General features: G+C 36.3%; 1 protein-coding gene across 4 annotated transcripts in view; it reads left to right on the forward strand.

Moving 5' to 3' along the window:
• Positions 1-19,619, forward strand: part of UAP1 (UDP-N-acetylglucosamine pyrophosphorylase 1) — a 38,240-nt gene extending 18,621 nt beyond the window's left edge. For 2 of the 4 annotated variants that reach the window (XM_082612714.1, XM_082612713.1), the window contains 7 exons: positions 628-803; positions 2,195-2,367; positions 7,060-7,253; positions 12,331-12,471; positions 13,262-13,450; positions 18,205-18,271; positions 19,046-19,619. In XM_082612714.1, coding sequence (XP_082468840.1) covers positions 628-803; positions 2,195-2,367; positions 7,060-7,253; positions 12,331-12,471; positions 13,262-13,450; positions 18,205-18,271; positions 19,046-19,138 — 1,033 coding nt within the window. In that variant the 3' untranslated portion in view covers positions 19,139-19,619. Of the gene's footprint in view, positions 1-627; positions 804-2,194; positions 2,368-7,059; positions 7,254-12,330; positions 12,472-13,261; positions 13,451-14,573; positions 14,625-18,204; positions 18,272-19,045 lie in introns of all 4 variants that reach the window. The other 2 variants (XM_082612711.1, XM_082612712.1) reach the window with 2 other exon arrangements.
• Positions 19,620-19,944: the final 325 nt, after the last annotated feature.

The following is a 19,944-nucleotide window of genomic DNA, read 5'->3' on the forward strand; positions in this document are numbered from 1 at the left end:
CCTACTTCTGGGTGCTGGGAACCGAGACAGACAGAACCAAAACAGACAAAAATCCCTACTTATATATGGTTTACATTTTAGTAATGGGAAAAGCTATTGTAGTCACTAATTATGGTTTTAGATAGAATTTTTTTCTCTTTTGCTACGGTGACATGGGTTGGAGTTTTGTGACAACAGAGAGTATAATTACACTTTTATGATTTTAAATAAAGGGTGAGCAGAGCCCAGATTCCATTTCAAAATTTTTGTAAAAAGAACCATAAGAGATAATTAGAATGCATTACATTTACCCTTTTCTCCCTATTACTAGAATAGGAGATTTCAACCTAGAATACACTTTTCAGAGTTCTAAAATGTTTACTTGAGCCAGCTGTAGGCTTTCTGTGGCAGGAGATATGTTTTAATATTGTTACAGATTTATTTTATACATAAGGATTGATGAAGTTACTGGAAGAAATTCCCCTTGGGTAGCAGCTAATGCTGCCTTATCCAGGAAGAGGATGAAGGAAGTGAAAACAATAAACAGTGCTCTCAAAAATTTTCTTTAGTTTAGGAAATAGACAAGACTTTACTTTGCCCTAATTCACATAGCGCTATGGCTTAGAAGATTTACTTTTCTCTTGCAAGGTATATAATGACCAGTGGCAGAACAATGGAATCTACAAAGGAATTCTTCACAAAGCACAAACACTTTGGTTTAAAAAAAGAGAATGTAATCTTTTTTCGGCAGGGAATGCTGCCTGCTATGAGTTTTGATGGGAAAATTATTTTGGAAGAGAAGAACAAGGTTTCTATGGCTCCAGGTTTGTAACCATTCTTATTTAATGGTGACTAGAAGTGGTAGTAACACAACTCATTAAATTGTTTTTTTAAAGTACAGTTGATTTACGATATGTAGCTCTTTAAGTTTTGATTTTTTTAATATGGTGATTTGGATGTTAAAAATTAATATTTTAATTATTTTTAAATTTGGCAATGATTAAAAAAAATGTAAATGCCCATGGGTGAAATGGATATGCTTTTATACTTGCTGTGGATGTCTGCTCTTGAGAGCAATTTGAGCAGCATTCAGAGTATTTATTCTCTTTACCCAGTATTTTATATACAGTATTGTTCATGGCTACATTGTTTATTGTAGTGAAAAATTGGAAACCATCTGCTGCTTAAAAAATAAGAGGCTAGATTATAGTTTGCCTGTAGCATTAATTCTTAAACAGTATTGAAATAATTGTGTGGAGATATTAATTGACAAAGCGAAATAGTTTCAGTAGGTTAAGTAAGAGAATGAGAAATACAGAGCTGCATGCACAGTTGTAGTTTGCTAATGGCATCCCTAGGATTGGGCAGTGTGCTGCCTGTGTAGCCACATATAGTGACCATAAGTATGATCCCACTATAAAAGTAAATGTGTCAACAGATTCTCATCTCTGTGAAGCTCTTCTTGAAGGAAAGGCTGAAAGGAAATAAAAACATTATTTACAGTGGTGCTTTGCAGGTGTAGGCTTTTATTTCATCTCAACTCTTTCCCCCCCCCACTCAATTCTTTTTAATTAATAGAAGAGTTTACTATTTTTAGCTTTGTTTTGTGAAGTTGTCTAATTTTTTGTCATTTAAATTGTAGCTGAGGTTGTTGTTGGAAGAAGTACATTAAAGCAGCACTAAAAATAGATGGGGAAAGAAGAGGCTTTTACATATATTTAGTTTAAATCACCATAGACCTTCATATTAATCTGGTTTCTTAACAAATCATTTGGTATCAATACTCAGGTATTTTTATTGTTGAGATGGATGAAATTGTCAGTGTTGGGGCTATAAATACAGAGCTAACTTGAATCATACAAATAAAACTTGAAATGTTATAAAATAATTATTGCCTGTTAAAGAATTTTATGTTTCACAATATATTATAGGCCAAATTGTTAAAAGGGCTGAGTTAAAAAGAAAAGTATGTTCTTTGGGGTTGCCTAGCCCTACATTAATAATGTTATTATACTTATGCTAAATTACCTTCAAAATCACGTAGTATAACTTTTTGACACCTGGATCCTTCCTTATGGACATTCAGTTTTCTTGGCCCTGTAATGTAAAACTGGTTTTCAGAGATCTTCATCCCAGTTGAGAAACATTAAACAATCTTTGGGTTGCCGTCACACTGAGTTCTGGTGTGCTACTAACAGGCTATTTTATTTCCCAGATGGGAATGGTGGTCTTTATCGGGCTCTTGCAGCCCAGAATATTGTGGAGGATATGGAGCAAAGAGGCATTTGGAGCATTCATGTCTATTGTGTTGACAACATATTAGTAAAAGTGGCAGACCCACGGTTCATTGGATTTTGCATTCAGAAAGGAGCAGACTGTGGAGCAAAGGTAATGCCTTTCTCAACTATAATGAGGCTTTAAGTGGTCTTTCTCTTGTCAGTATATACATTCCAGGAGTCAAACTAGATTTATTAGGGTGATTTGGATATTTTAGAATCATTCATCTTCGAAAGTAACTAAACTATCCCGCACCCACTTTTTTTCTTAAATTGGCAACATTTGATTCTAGAAATAATGATGTATGCTTAGTCCATCACAAGTAAGAGTTTAAAATATGCGAGGATGATTTGTAAGTACCTGGGAAAGTGAATGGTCATCACTAGGCCTGGGATGGGCTTATTAATATCAAGTTGTTGGATTCATTAATATCAAGTTGTATTTGATCAGATTAACCCAGTTTCTTCCTATGACAAAGTTACTGGAGTAGTAGGTAAAGGAAATATGGTAGAAATAGCAGATGTAGACTTCAGTAAGGCATTTGACAGGGTAACTCATGATAGTCTTGTGAATAAGTTGGAAATACGCAGATAGGGGATAAGGACAATTAAAGAGATAAAATAACTGCATGAATGACCACAAACATACTGATGTTGAGACAGAGGGAGGTTTGTAATGCCATATAATATGGCTGTCCTTGGCATAGTTCTTTTTAGCAGTTTTTTTTGGTTTCATAGATGATAATATAAGAGACTTGCCTTTATGACATCAAAGACCTTAATAACACTTTGGAAGATTTGAAAATGTTAATGTAAATATTACTTTCCTGGAAATCTGTAAAGGTATCAGTTCTCACAGAATTAAAGTGTAACACAATCCTGATCAAAGTCTTAGTGAGACTATTTTGGGGACATTTGACAAAATGATGGTAAAGTTTAGAATAAATAAATAAAGTTTAGATTGTAAAGATGACCAGGAAAATGTTGAAAAAAGATGATGATAAGGAAGGAAGAGGGTTGAAGACAATCTATCAGATATTAAAATGGGTTGTAAATAAAAAGTAACTAGGAGTGTAGTACTGAAACCAGAATAGAATGACAGGTTAATGGAACAGATCAGTCAGAAACAAACTCACGTAAAGATGGCATTTCAGCTCATTGGGGGGAAATGAATGGGATAACTGGCTAAAAATAAAGTAAGATGTCTCCCTCAGAGCTCATACCAAAATCAATTTCAAATGCATTACCAAGTAAAAAACCATAAAGATGATAGAAGAAAGTTTAGAATAATTTTATTTATTTTTATTTTTTTATTTGAGTTTAGTTGATTTACAGTGTTGTGTTAGAATAATTTTAAAATCGACATGAAGGGAAGACCTATTTCCCAGAAGCAAAAACCGTATAGGCTTCTGACAAAAGCAAATTAAACTACATATAAATTTTAAATATATGAATTTAAAAAGAAGAGCTGCCATAAGAGACATATCATATCCTTGGTTGGAAATTTTCTATTATAAAGATGTCATTTCTCTCCAAATTTATCTACAAATCTAATGCAAAGTCACAGAAGCTGAAGTCTTAAATTTACTAGTACAAGTTTTGAGAGATTAAGCTGGTAGACCTAAGAAGACTCCTCCTGACTCTGAAAGTAAAGGGTTGGTTTAGTTCATTGATTGAAGACCTCTATCCATTTCAGTACTCTATGAGTATCTGTGCTGTATTGTAAATAGCTACTAAACTGTAATAGAAATAGTGCATTGGATTTTAATTACGTAGCTACTAAGCTTTAAAAAACAAAACAAAACTGTGTTTCTGACTTTGTTCCACTTGGTGTCACTCTTCTTCCTAAAATAGAAACTTAAAATTTTACTGCTCTGAGCTTCAGAATCAATTTAAATTCTAAATGATTAGAGAATATTGAACCTGGGAGGGACCTCAGAGATCATCTATCTGGTCAACCCCTTTGATCTCAGAAATGGACACTCTGAGTTCCAGTACTAAATAAGTTCCAGGCTCAAGGTCCTTCATCACATTAGCAGAGGCAGGATTAGAACTGTTTCCCAACTCTTAGTTTTAGTATTATATCACATTTATAAAGCCAAATTCTTTTGATTAATTATGTTTTTGCTGGCAGCTCAAAAAACATTGAATTGGTATGCCAACTTTTATGAGTATATTAATCATACAGGGATATAAATACAACCATTCTCTCTTCTCCATTTCCCCTGGGTCCTCTAGGACAAATCCTGCCTCAGTCTTCCTGCCTAGTTCTGTGTCTGGCATATAATGTAACAGTCACTCAATGAATGCATAAATACATATTCAGATGGAACCGAAATATTACAAGACTGGTATACGTTAAAAACTTTTAGAAATAGTAGAAATCATCTATGTAATCTGTCCTCCCACCTTTTAATTTAAAAAATCAAGATGTTAAAATATATTTTAAAAAACACCTAAATTAGGGAGTGATGCATAGTGTGTAGTAGAATTCTATGCAGGGAATTCTTTTTTAATTCTTTAATAGGCTCCTGTCTTGGTGAATTAAGTATTTTTTATGGAGTGAGAGCCTTGAGAAAAGACTTAGTGGAGTGGTTTACAAAAGTACGTAGCTGAGAGAGTAGGAATGATTGTTAATTAAAGATAATTTTAGGGCTTCCCTGGTGGCACAGAGGTTAAGAATCCATCTGCCGGTGCAGGGGACATGGGTTTGATCCCTGGTCTGGAAAGATCCCACATGCCGTGGAGCAACTAAGCCTGTGTGCCACAACTACTGAGCCTGCGCTCTAGAGCCCGCGAGCCACAACTACTGAAGCCTGCGTGCCACAACTACTGAAGCTCGCGTGCCTAGAGCCTGTGCTCCGCAGCAAGAGAAGCCACTGCAATGAGAAGCCCACATACCGCAACAAAGAGTAGCCCCCGCTCACCGCAACTAGAGAAAGCCCACACGCAGCAATGAAGACCCAATGCAGCCAAAAATAAATAAATAAATAAATACATAAATTAAATTAAAAAAAAAATTCCTTTAAAAAGTGTTTTAAAAAAGAAAAGATAATTTTGTAAAGCAGTTGCAGTAACTTTGAGGTTAAAGTGTTACTTTGAACTCAGCTTTTCAGGATTTAACTTGTAGGAAATCAAGAGACCTCTTAATTTTATGCTGTAAATCTTTTCTGTAGAATATAAACTGACTTCCAACTTCATGTACTTTACAAATGCTTTCTTTTGTAATCTGGACTTTTATAGTATTTGGAGGTTCATAGTTGTTATAAAAGTAAACCTTTTACTGGCAGATTAGCAGTTGGGAAGTAAAGTGTGAATACGCTTATTTTTATTTTCTATGGCTGGTTAGGAGTAGGGTTGTATAGAAGTGACTGGAAAACAAACCTCGTGTGTGTGTGTGTGTTTTAATGGGAATGGGAGGAATCTATTCCAGATTCCCTGTCTACTGAGATACCTACTGTAGAGAATGTGAAGTGATAGACTAGAATTGCAAATAGGTCCATGATTGGTTTAAATAATTTTGCTGTATGTTTCCCTCCAGTTTAATCCACTTCTGTGGTAGAAGGTTTCTTTTCATTGAATACTGTACTCCTTTCAGGGCAGCAAACTGTGAAACTACACAGCAGGCCTACGTATCCAGTAGCCCAGCCTCACTGAGCTACACTCAGTGCCTATATCTCTAATTGCTGTGTAAACTAAGTGCTCAATAGTGGCTTTAGTTGTCTGGAAGGGACTGCCACTGGCTGTATTTATTTTAAGAGATCAGTTGCTGAAGAAAAGCTTTAATTTTATTGATATAATTTCATGTATAGTTTGCATAGACTTTTCAAAGTGGGGACAGATTTTTCAAAATACTCTGGAATATGCTGAATTGTTAATCGAACAGGGCAAAAATAATATCTTCATATATTTTAATTGTTTGATTTTCTGCTGGATATTCATCTCATCTGAGGCTTGAGTTTTCTGTTAGTGCATTGCATACAATTGCTTCATAATTTTATTCTAAACACTTAATTTAGGTCAGTGATATATGCTTAGGGTAGTGGGGTATCAGAATCACCTGTGAGGTTTTTTAAAATTACATACTCTTATGTTTTCCCTCTGATTTTGACCAAATACTTTTCTCTCAGCTCCCTGATCATCCTAGAGTCTTTGCTAGATTATCAAATCACTGGTTTTCAACTTTTTAAAAAAGCATAGAACCTCTTACTTCAAACAAAACCTAGCCTGCAAAACATAAATATGAGTGGGCTTTTCTGATTGAAGGTGGAGTGGAACACTGTGACCTGCCCGCTCTAACCCTCCTACCTCCTAGCCAAGTCCCTGAAAAATAAGGAATTTGCTGTATTCATGAACGAAAATGAAAGAAACACCATTTTCAAATGAAATATTGGTTTGTGCAAAATGAGAGGCAAAATGCCTTACTTCTTTTGTTTTGTGAATCTCAGAGAGATTTTGTTTCATTTATTCTCAAAGTAGTTGAGTGTGGCTAAGGATAAATTCAATAATAAAAACATATTTGGGGGAACATAGATTCCTTATTTAGTTATTCCCAGTCCAATGTGATTTCTTCTGGGCCCTATGTATATGATGGAATTTCTGCTGTACAGTTTAGTTAGATGATAAATTGGAGGGAGATAATTTACCTCTTCCCAGATAGATGATTATCTAAAGATTCCTCTTGACTTAATACCTTAAAGATAAAATAAGTAAAATTGTAAATGTGGTCTTGGAAAATGACAGATCTCCAATGCAGTGCCTGATTGAATTTCTTTCTCTACTGTTGTCTTCCTTTGGTGGGCAGGTGGTAGAGAAAACGAACCCTACAGAACCAGTTGGAGTGGTTTGCCGAGTGGATGGAGTATACCAGGTGGTGGAATATAGTGAGATTTCTCTGTCTACAGCTCAAAAACGAAGCTCAGATGGACGACTGCTGTTCAATGCGGGGAACATTGCCAACCATTTCTTCACTGTACCATTTCTGAGAGATGTTGTCAAGTATGGGCAAGATGGGGGCTTTTAAAAATTTTTATTTATTGTTAATCTGAAGCTAAGTCACTTGAGAAGTAGGAAGAAACTTCAAGTCCATATCGTACATGATTCATCTTCCTTTCTGAGGAGCATCTTTATCAAATGGAAGTTTACCTGACATTGTAGTTGTTTTTAGTAAGATATATCATCGAGTGCAAATTTGTAGTAGCCCATTCTCCTCAGTGCATTAACTGGAGTCCAAAGCAGTTCTCGCTCTTCTCTTACTTCCCTCCCTCCAGCTGTGCTAGGTTCTGGAGAAGCAAAGAATAAGAAAGGGAATACCCTCTCTCTACCACAACTGGAAACCTTAAAAAATACAGATGTCTACCCTACATCTACTGAATCAGAATTTCTGGAGGTGGATGCAGACATCCATATTTTTAACAAGCTGTCCACACCATTTAATTTAGCTGGTTCTCAGACTAGCATTTAGGAACTAGTGCATTAGAAAGTAAAGAAAAAAGAACGTGAGACAAGGATGGAGATCAGCATAGTAGTGCTAACTAAGGATAAAATAAGAGCTATTTTATCACACCAGATTTTAAAATGAAGGACATTCTCAATATCTGATTCTTTACTTGATTGCTTTTTAGACATTTAAGATGACTATCTACTTTTTTAAAAGTTACTCAGCTTTACTTTTTTTTTTAACATCTTTACTGGAGTATAATTGCTTTACAGTGTTGTGTTAGTTTCTGCTGTATAACGAAGTGAATCAGCTATATGCATATGTATATCCCCATTTCCCCTCCCTCTTGTGTCTCCCTCCCACCCTCCTTATCCCACCCCTCTAGGTGGTCACAAAGCACCCAGCTGATCTGCCTGTGCTATGCAGCTGCTTCCCACTAGCTATCTGTTTTACATTTGGTAGTGTCTATATGTCCATGCCACTCTCTCACTTCGTCCCAGCTTACCCTTCACCCTCCCCATGTCCTCAAGTCCATTCTGTATGTCTCTGCCTTTATTCCTGTCCTGCCCTTCGGTTCATCGGAACTTTTTTTTTTTAGATTCCATATATATATGTTAGCATACGATATTTGTTTTTCTCTTTCTGACTTAGTTCGCTCTGTATGACAGACTTTAGGTCCATCCACCTCACTACAAATAACTCAATTTCATTTCTTCTTATGGCTGAGTAATATTCCATTGTATATTTGTGCCACATCTTCTTTATCCATTCATCTGTCGATGGACACTTAGGTTGTTTCCATGTCCTGGCTATTGTAAATAGTGCTGCAGTGAACACTGTGGTACAAGACTCTTTGAATTATGGTTTCCTTAGGGTATATGGCCGGTAGTGGGATTGCTGGGTCATATGGTAGTTCTCTTTTTAGTTTTTGAAGGAACCTCCATACTATTCTCCATAATGGCTATATCAATTTACATTCCACCAACAGTGCAAGAGGGTTCCCTTTTCCCCACACCCTCTCCAGCATTTACTGTTTGTAGATTTTTTGATGATGGCCATTCTGACCTGTGTGAGGTGATAACCTCATTGTAGTTTTGATTTGCATTTCTCTAATGATTAGTGATGTTGAGCATCCTTTCATGTGTTTGTTGGCAATCTGTATATCTTCTTTGGAGAAATGTCTATTTAGGTCTTCTGCCCATTTTTGGATTGGGTTGTTTGTTTTTTTGATATTGAGCTGCATGAGCTGCTTGTATATTTTGGAGATTAATCCTTTGTCAGTTGCTTCATTTGCAAATATTTTCTCCCATTCTGAGGGTTGTCTTTTCATCTTGTTTGTAGTTTCCTTTGCTGTACAAAAGCTTTTAAGTTTCATTAGATCCCATTTGTTTGTTTTTATTTCCATTTCTCTAGGAGGTGGGTCAAAAAGGATCTTGCTGTTACTTATGTCATAGAGTGTTCTGCCAATGTTTTCCTGTAAGAGTTTTATAGTGCCTGGTCTTACATTTAGTCCATTTGGAGTTTATTTTTGTGTAAGGAAGTGTTCTAATTTCATTCTTTTACATGTAGCTGTGCAGTTTTCCCAGCACCACTTTATTGAAGAGGCTGTCTTTTCTCCATTGTATTCTCTTGCCTCCTTTTATCAAAGATAAGGTGACCATAGGTGCGTGGGTCTATCTCTGGGCTTTCTATACTGTTCCACTGATCTATATTTCTATTTTTGTGCCAGTACCATACTGCCTTGATTACTGTAGCTTTGTAGTATAGTCTGAAGTCCAGGAGGCTGATTGCTCCAGCTCCATTTTTCTTTCTCAAGATTGCTTTGGCTATTCGGGGTCTTTTGTGTTTCCATACAAATTGTGAAATTTTTTGTTCTAGTTTTGTGAAAAATGCAGTTGGTAGTTTGATAGGGATTGCAGTGAATCTGTAGATTGCTTTGGGTAGTATAGTCGTTTTCACAGTGTTGTTTCTTCTAATCCAAGAACATGGTAAATCTCTCCATCTGTTTTTATCATCTTTAATTTCTTTCATCAGTGTCTCATAGTTTTCTGTATACAGGTCTTTTGTCTCCTTAGGTAGGTTTATTCCTAGGTATTTTATTCTTTTTGTTGCATGGTAAATGGGAGTGTTTCCTTAATTTTTCTTTCATATTTTTCATCAGTAGTGTATAGGAATGCAAGAGATTTCTGTGCATTAATTTTGTATCTTGCTACTCTACCATATTCATTGGTTAGCTCTAGTAGTTTTTTGGTAGCATCTTTAGGATTCTCTACGTATAGTATCATGTCGTCTGCAAACAGTGACAGTTTTACTTCTTCTTTTCTGATTTGGATTCCTTTTACTTCTTTTTCTTCTCTGATTGCTGTGGCTAAAACTTCCAAAACTATGTTGAATAATAGTGGTGAGAGTGGGCAACCTTGTCTTGTTCTTGATCTTAGAGGAAGTGGTTTCAGTTCTTCACCATTGAGAGCGATGCTGGCTGTGGGTTTGTCATATATGGCCTTTATTATGTTGAGGTAGGTTACCTCTGTGCCTACTTTCTGGAGAGTTTTTATCATAAATGGGTGTTGAATTTTGGCAAAAGTTTTTTCTGCATCTATTGAGATTATCATATGGTTTTTGTCCTTCAATTTGTTAATATTGTGTATCACATTGATTGATTTGTGTATATTGAAGAATCCTTGCATTCCTGGGATAAACCCCACTTGATCATGGTGTATGATCCTTTTAATGTGCTGTTGGATTCTGTTTGCTAGTATTTTGTTGAGGATTTTTGCATCTATGTTAATCAGTGATATTGGCCTGTAGTTTTTCTTTTTTGTGATATCTTTGTCTGGTTTGGGTATCAGGGTGATGGTGGCCTCATAGAATGAGTTTGGGAGTGTTCCTCCCTCTGCTGTATTTTGGAAGAGTTTGAGAAGGGTGGGTGTTAGCTCTTCTCTAAATGTTTGGTAGAATTCACCTGTGAAGCCATCTGGTCCTGAACTTTTGTTAATTGGAAGACTTTTAATCACAGTTTTAATTTCAGTGCTTGTGATTGGTCTGTTTATATTTTCTATTTCTGCCTGGTTCAGTCTCAGAGGGTTGTGCTTTACTGAGGATTTGTCCATTTCTTCCAGGTTGTCCATTTTATCGGCATATAATTGCTTGTAGTGATCTCTCATGATCCTTTGTGTTTCTTCAGTGTCAGTTGTTATTTTCCTTTTTCATTTCTAATTCTGTTGATTTTACTTTTCTCCCTTTTTTCTTGATGAGTCTGGCTAATGATTTTTCAATTTTGTTTAACTTCTCAAAGAACCAGCTTTTAGTTTTATTGATCTTTGCTGTTGTTTCCTTCATTTCTTTTTCATTTATTTCTGATCTGATCTTTATGATTTCTTTACTTCTGTTAACTTTGGGTTTTTTTGTTCTTCTTTCTCTATTGCTTTAGGTGTAAGTTTAGGTTGTTTATTTGAGATTTTTCTTGTCTCTTGAGGTAGAACTGTATTGCTATAAACTTCCCTCTTAGGACTGCTTTTGCTGCATCCCATAGGTTTTGGGTTGTTATCTTTTCATTGTCATTTGTTTATAGGTATGTTTTGATTTTGTCTTTGATGTCTTCAGTGATCTCTTGGTTATTTAGTAGCGTATTGTTTAGCTTCCATGTGTTTGTATTTTTTTACAGTTTTTTTTCCTGTAATTGATATCTAGTCTCATAGCATTGTTGTTGGAAAAGATTCTTGATATGATTTCAATTTTCTTAAATTTACCAAGGCTTGATTTGTGACCAAGATATGGTCTATCCTGGAGAATGTTCCATGAGCACTTGAGAAGAAAGTGTATTCTGTTGTTTTTGGATGGAATGTCCTATAAATATCAGTCATGTCCATCTTGTTCGGTGTGTCATTTAAAGCTTGTGTTTCCTTATTTTTTTTCATTTTGAATGATCGGTCCATTGGTGAAAGTGAGGTGTTAAAGTCCCCTACTATGATTGTGTTAATGTTGATTTCCCCTTTTATGGCTGTTAGCATTTGCCTTATGTACTGACGTGCTCCTATGTTGGGTGCATAAATATTTACAATTGTTATATCTTCTTGGATTGATCCCTTGATCATTATGTAGTGTCCTTCTTTGTCTTTTGTAATAGTCTTTAAAGTCTATTTTGTCTGATATGAGAATTGCTATTACAGCTTTCTTCTGATTTCCATTTTCAGGTTTACTTTAGAATTTCAACTCCGGTTCCAAAATATTTCCCATTCCACTATGCTTTTTGCAGCTGTGTTATTAATTCATCCAAAGTAATTATAAATACTCTTCTTTCCATCTAACACTTGATGGTATCTCAGTTGGGAAAGTTGGGGCGAAGAGTGGAACATTTTATAAAAGACATGGAAATCATGGGAGAGATGTTGGTGTGAGCTGTGTGTGTATTTTTTTATTTTGGAGATCATGATTTGATTTTTTTTAATTTATGGAAATGAATAGGGAAATCTATTCATTTAATATTTAAACTTGAACTGAAATTTAACAAATGCTTTTCCCTTTGAAATCTTAGTACTCATTGTTGGTGCGTTTGCTCCTGAGTATGATTATCAGATTCTCTGGCATTTTAAATTTGGAAAGTGATTATGTTTTTTTTTTTCTTTTCCTACTTAGTATTTATGAACCTCAGTTGCAGCACCATGTGGCTCAGAAGAAGATTCCATATGTGGATTCCCAGGGGCAGTTAATTAAGCCAGACAAACCAAATGGAATAAAGATGGAAAAATTTGTCTTTGACATCTTCCAGTTTGCAAAGTATGTTTCGAATAACATCAGTAAGATTAAGTATGTCTTGAAATGTTGCCCTTTACTCTTCTAGGCAAAACACTCTTTTCAGAAAACAGTTGACAGTGTATATTGTCAGTTATGGCATTTTGATTGTGAGTGTATAGTTTTGACTCATTATCATCCTCTAGTGTGAAACCACCAATCCAAGAATATGGTTTGTGTTGCCTGTGGGTACTTTTTAAAAAATTTCAGTTAGTTTATTATCTGACTCTCCTGCAGAATTGTTAAAGTCACTTATTTTGGCTGAGAGACAGAAAAGGTTGAGATAGAGAATTGGCCCATTTTGTGTTTAGGATGTCTTACTGATCTATGAGTAAATGTTTCAGTGAACATGTTTTTATCTTATACAGCTCTCTGTTAAAGATCACATTGATGTTGAGATTTGTGTCTCAGAACTTGACCAATATGAAAATGCAGAAGTCATCTTCCTATATACATTTCTAAATCATCCTTTTTGCCTGTTTTTTTGTTTCAGAATAGATACTAATATGATCTTTTTGTATTAACATTTCTAATCTGACTTAAGATGAAGTATTTTATTGTTGGGGTTGGAAATAATTTTTCATTTTGCAGAGAGAAGAGAATTCCAACTTTATTTCATCCAGGGATGAACATTATTTCTTTCAGCATTCGTTTGAAATTGGATTAAGAGAGACTGTAATTGAAGACCAAAGGCTTAGCTATATAGAGAGGAGTCAGAAGCTGTGTGCACAGTTTTATTTCATAATAAAGCAGTGTTTGTATGGTTCTACTCTAGGAAGTTTGTGGTGTATGAAGTATTACGGGAAGATGAGTTTTCCCCACTGAAGAATGCAGACAGTCAGAACGGGAAGGACAACCCCACTACTGCAAGGCATGCTTTGATGTCCCTTCATCATTGCTGGGTCCTCAATGCCGGGGGCCACTTCATAGATGAAAATGGCTCTCGCCTCCCAGCAATTCCGCGGTAGGTTGATGCCTTTTCTCTTCTGTGTGGATGCTTCCTGGGCTTCTCCTCTTGGACTTCTTTTTCCTCTATCTCTGATGTATTCCTAGAACTTTTAAAAAAGCAAAGTATTGATGTGGGCAGATCCTGATGTGAAGTAATGAAGGCTTGGCCTGTTAACAAAGAGAACAATAGCTTTACTTCCCTTTAAAGAGGAATCTTCTAAAGCTCTTGGTTTTTTGGATGCCTCTCTACTGTGTCAGTGAACTGACTCCTACTGAATAATGGTCAGTAGGTAATTCTTCTGGTGTGCCCCATGGTTAAAGTCCATCAGAGGCCACTATGCCACAGCGCAAGAGGATTGATTTTTTGCTGCCCATATATCTGTGGCCTCACTTAAGTGCTATCTACGAGCCCCTGCCCTCCAACCCACAAAAGACCTGCCACCCACAGGCTGCCTATGAGACATAGGCATACTTCAGTTCTCATCATGGCACTTTCAGATTGCTGAGGGAGGTGCCAGGAAGGGATGTGCATGCTACTTACATTCACTGATACTCAAACTTTGGAAACGTTTTAGGATTTTAGAATTAAAAAAAAAAAAAGAAGATCCTTGGGGCTATTCAAATGTGAGATAAAGCACTTTTAAGCTATGTCTTATGTTTTTTGATAAAACCCCTTTTGGCACCTAGAATTCCCCCTTTCTAAATCATTCGATGTTTCTATACTTCTGTAAAAAACATTCTGCCATATAATTTATATTCTTAAGGGATAAAAAGACTGTTTGTATGCACAAAAGCTCTAGAATGCCTTGGTAAAGGTTAGAACATTGGGCATTGGAACTTACTGGTCCATAACTATGTTTTTACAAAAAGGAGCAGTGGTAGACTGTCTCGCAGTCCAAGGCTACTTTCAGGCTCTGTCTTGTCAACAGGCTTGCTCTGTGCCATGTCAGATGGTCCTCATGCTTCATCTTTGACCACTGAGTTGTTTTTCATTTTTTTTACCCGCACAGATCTCCTTTGCCAAGTTTATAATTTATCATAAATACATGCCTTTCGGTCAAGTATATTTTGCAGTTCCACTTCATTTTTATTGTTTGGTATGTTTCCTTTCCCATTAATGCTTATTTGTTCCTACATAGCAGTGCTACAAATGGAAAGTCAGAGACCATCACAGCTGATGTCAATCACAAGTAAATATACCAGCCTGCCTGCAGTGCATGGTGATGGGGCTGTGCTTCCCTCCATACTAACTGGCATTGTAGTTTAGTGCTCTCTGCCTTTTGGTGGTCTGCGGGGTGGATGGTTGAAGCTTTGGTGGGGGTACTGCTTATTTGGTGGCAGGTATCTCGCTGGATGACACTAACTCAGAATCTCAGTGCATGCTGGAAATGGGGAGCATGCTTTTCTAAAAAATTTGACCATAGGTATTTGAGCCTGTAGTGACAAGTTAACAAGTAAAAGATAAAATCTAGAGCAGGTTACAGGCCAGGGAGAACAAATTTGGATCCCAGCATACCCCTTTTAGCATAAGCTAGATAAAAATAACATTCTGCAGATGTGTCTTATCAAATTGGATATATGCTGTCAGTATAAAGGCTAACTGCTCTTGACATATTTGATGGCTCTTAACGTGGAGAAAACTGTTCTTCTGATTTATTCTCATAGTAACAGCTCCATTTTTGGTCTCTCTGTGTTAATTTTAGTCAGTTACTTCCTGCTCCTAAAGAAAGTGTCTTTTTGTCTTAATGGTTGATAATTTTTAGCTAGAAGTAGCATGTATCTTCTCTTGTTTGGGTACTAACAGAGTTTGAAAAAGCCATTATCTTTATAGCTAAAGAGACAGCTTGGTATTCTTGTTACACTTTAAAAGTAATAAGGTTTAGTTTGAGTTTTAAGTTTTTAAGATAATTTGGGAAATGTGTACATAGCAAGGATCTGGAGATGGGAGTTTTCTCAGAAATAGAGTAGCAGTGATGTCAGTTTCATCTGTGTGTTTTTTCCTGCCTGTGCCACTCATCTTTGCCCTGTAGAGACAAGTCCCTGTGAGTGTCAGTGTTTCTGGGATGTGGCCCTGGAGACAAGGAAGTGGACTCACAGAGCTGGCTAGTTTCTTATAGCAGCCATGGCTAACTATTGCCCCTTATGCCATAGCAGCTGGGACGCAGTGCCCTTTGTCATTGTCTGTCCCATCCATCGTCTTTAATATGTGGAAGCAAGCTGCTTTTACAATTAAAAAAATAAATTTTTGACCCTAAATTTCCTTCTGATTGAACCACAGCTTTTAACCTGTAAAGTGAAACAGCTTCTTAATTATACAACCGAAAACAACATCCAGCTATCTCAGTTAAGATACAAAAAGTTTTAAACATTATTTAGTTCTTGTTTGAGTTCTTTTATTTCACACTCCCCCCATCCCCATTTACTTCATTTTAACCATTTGTTGAATAGTTAAACTGAAATCAAAGTTTGGCCCCAAATGAGATCATGGAATTAGAAATAGGTCCTGCTGAAATTCTTAGGACTAAAGAATGCCCTCATAGAGTAGAAAAAATTACTTAAAAATGGGAGATGAAAAGAAAGTATTTTTTATAAAAGAGGGAAGAAACAGCTTGGAGGTATGCTGAAAGAATGGAAGCAAGGATGCTGAATTTTGACAAAATGACATTATTTTTATTTTTTACCTGAATACCTACTCAACAGTGTTAGCTACCAGAAAGATGCTTGACTAAAGAATTAGGGGACAGAGCTGTGTGGGGCTGATTTGCCTATCTCCTGAGATTTTACATTTGGTGACAGGAGTTCCTCTGTTTTCTCTTCTCGGGCATCCAACTTTCTTAGTTTTTTTTGGTATCTTTGTGGTACTAGAAGGGAAGTTATATTCAGGTTGGCTGTGTGTTCCTCCGGTTCAAAAACACCTTCAGTTCCTGGCACACCAAATCCTTTAGGGGTTCAGGTGGGGCTGGGTTATATACATCTTATCAATGGAATGGGTCCTCATTTTCCTATTTGGTTTTATAGGACTCCAAGCTGCCCCAGAGGGTCTGGACCAGATCTCTTGAGCTCTTTTGATAGAATCTGATACATATCTACATCTCTGGCTGGAGAGATATGTGCTCCATCTTTTTAGTTCATCTTTTACCTGAATTAGTCTGCCATCCATCTACCCTCAATAGTTCATTTATTCATTCAGCCAGCAAGCATTTGTAGGCCTGCACACAGACCTTCAGGTACTGTTAGTATCCCAGGTGCTGAAGTAGCTTACACAAGAGAAATAAGTCATTTCTTACAGCCTACTGTGAGATTCAAGATGCACATACATAAAGGTAAAGTAACATCATCAGGCAGTATGTATTAAGTGTGTGGTATAAATAATAATAGGAGGCAGTGACTTATCACAGGTCTAATAAATTTATTTATTTTTTTTATAAATAACTGAATGAGAGCAATCACTATGAAATGCAGTGGTCAAAGGAAGGTTGGGGCTTAAGTTATGTCTTGGAGGGTGGGTATGATTTGGATAGTTAAAGGGACCATAGTTGAGAATGACTTGGAATAATCTAAGGTACATGTGTCTGGCCTGGTTTGAGTGGGAAGTAGCAGGACAAGTGAGTTGGAGTAGGGTATAGAGTGCCTTGAAGGCTCACTAAATGGTTCTGTTGACAGAAAGATTGGGTGTGGCTAACCTCAGAAGCCCTCTGATTTTATTGACCCCACCAAAGCTTCAGACCACATATTTGGTAAAACAAAGGACAATATGTTTTGAGCCTGCAAAAGAGTAGATTTTTGTGTGCCCTGTATCTTACTGGTAAAATTCTTGAAATGGTGAAAAACCTCGAAGCTAGTGACTTTAAGCATATTAAAAGCACTATTTATTGACTTTTGTGTTACATAATTTAGAAACTCAGGATCGCAGGTGGCTATAAATGTTAGAACGTGATCTAGAGGAAGCAAGTTGTGACTTTGGTCTTGCCTTCACTTGGGTGCATTCTGCCTTAGCTCTTAAAAAAGGGACCTTGGTGAAAGTAACCGAGAAGCACCTTGAAACATTGAATAAATCAGCTCAGCTAATCTAATCTAGGAGATTTGGGCTGTACTGGGAAATAATTTAACTGACCTTTTAGTCCAGTGGAATTTTCTGTAATGAAGGAAATGTTCTATATCTGTGCTATCCAATTTGGTAGTCGTTAGCCATTCATGGCTACAGAGCACTTGAAGTGTGGTTATTATGACTGAGGGACTGAATTTTAAATTTTTAATTAATTTTTAAAATTTTCATTAATCTAAGTTTAAATAACCATATGTGGCTAGTGGCCACTGTCTTGGACAGTGCAGCTTTAGAATGTCGGTCAACGTTAGTACGTAACATGCAAGGCTGTGGCAGGGTTAAAATGAAATACGAAGGATTCAAAATGCCTCGCAGTGAGCCTGGAACACAGTGCGTACTCAGTAACTAGTCCCTTCTCTATGAACTTAAAATTTGGAAATGATAAAAAATGATATGTACATTAAGGGATAAGTATGTCAATGTTGGCGAAGTACTTTGAATAGCTACTGGTGATTACCCCAGATAGTGTCTTTTGGACCATGATGATTTCATGTTAACTTACTCCTCAGGGAATTAAGTGATCATGAGGGTAGGATCTGTTCTATTTGTTTAGGAGAATTTTGTTATCTGCAGGTTTCTTAGAGGGAAATTATGGTCTGTATCTTCGCTCTGGCAAGTAACACGGGAAGCAGAATCTTTACCGTGTCTGATTTTTTTTTTCTTAGCTTGAAGGATGCCAATGATGTACCAATACAATGTGAAATCTCTCCTCTTATCTCCTATGCTGGAGAAGTAAGTTTGCTTTTTGCTTTTTTCCCTATTCTTTTAGAAGTAGGATTGTGATATTGTTTTATGTTGAAGTAGAGTTGTCCTTAGAGAAAATACATCATTTTCCAGTGGCCCTGCCCTGAAGAGCTCGTCCTGGGAATGAGAAACCTTCTCTTTGAGAGTTCCTGTTATGGCTTTGCATCTGTCCATTAGTTGCCATGAACAGAATGTTTAATGTTTATTTCATTTCACCTACACATTGAAATGCAATGGGCTTTTAAAAAATAAACCTTGTTTTTTAGGTAAATCATCTGTCATTTTTTAGTGTGATGTAATTTTTCCTTTCAGTGGGTCTGTTTTGTTCATATGCTTAGTACTTTCACCTTTAAGACTGGGGGATGTAGGGACCCCTTTATTCTAATATGTAATATTTTTTTCTGGAGATCCTTGTCAAATTGTTCACTTCTAGCATCAGAAACAGCCACCTTGCTTAGAATGTTAGCTCTACTGAGTGATGATTATAAGGAAGAATGATTATCATCTTATTAACTTTAAAACTTTTATTATAATCAGAATAACTTTCCCTCTTTTTGTTTTTTGTTTTATGCTTCCATAAATAGGTCATTAAGCCCAGTTTAAAAAGTATACTAAGTAGATTTTTTATTGACTTGTAAATTCTGTATCTCAACCCAACTTGGCATTCATGCTTTATATCATTATTATAGCCATTAAGTCCAGCATTACATGACTAGTGTCCACCAGTTTTCTAACTGTGTTTCATTTCAACCCTTCTTGTAGGGACTAGAAAGTTATGTGGCAGATAAAGAATTCCATGCACCTTTAATCATTGATGAGAATGGAGTCCATGAGCTGGTGAAGAATGGTATATGAGCCAGATACCAAGTTCCACCACAATAAGAATAGCTTTTATTTTTGATAGACCGACTGTGAACCTACAGGACCTCTCCTGGAATACTCAGTTTTGCATATCCACAGGCTTTCATTTTAATTGTTGAACTCTCGTAACTACTACATATTCCCCAAGATCCAGATGACTGAACTTCAGAAAGTGTTTTTATGATTCTCAACTGATTGAAGGTCTTATTTATATTTTTCAATTGTATACTTTTTTTTCCAAGCTAAGGAAAACATTGGCCATCTAGGAAATTTCCTACAGCTTACGTGTAGTCACAGTGTTCAACATCACTTTACTTGGAGCTGGCAGCGTTTGTTTTTGAAGTTGTACATAGTAATAATATGTCATTGTACATGTTGAAAGGTTTCTATGGTACTAAAAGTTTGTTTTATTTTATCAAAAATTAAATTTTTTTAAGAAAATGATTGGACAATAAAATGAACTTTTCTTCTTGTCTCTGGAGTGTCATTTGTACCTTGAGGGAATTATTCCATTGGGAAAATGTGAATCTTTGGAGAAACTTTGAGATAATGCAAAAAATCAAATTGATACCTCTGTGACTGCAATCTTCTAGTTTTTTTTTTATGAATATCTAATTTTGAACTTTATCCTCCTATCACTTTATAATAGTGGCCCTCAACCAGAGATGGTTTTGCCATCCTCCAAGGGACGTTTGGCAATGTCTAGAGACATTTTTTTGTTGTCATAACTGAGAGGGTGGGATAGTAGTACTGGCATCTAATGAATAGAGACCAGGAATATTGCTACCCATCCTGCAATG

This window comes from Mesoplodon mirus, assembly GCF_964341445.2.
Source record: "Mesoplodon mirus genome assembly, chromosome: 3".
NCBI classification, from domain to species: Eukaryota; Metazoa; Chordata; class Mammalia; order Artiodactyla; family Ziphiidae; genus Mesoplodon; species Mesoplodon mirus.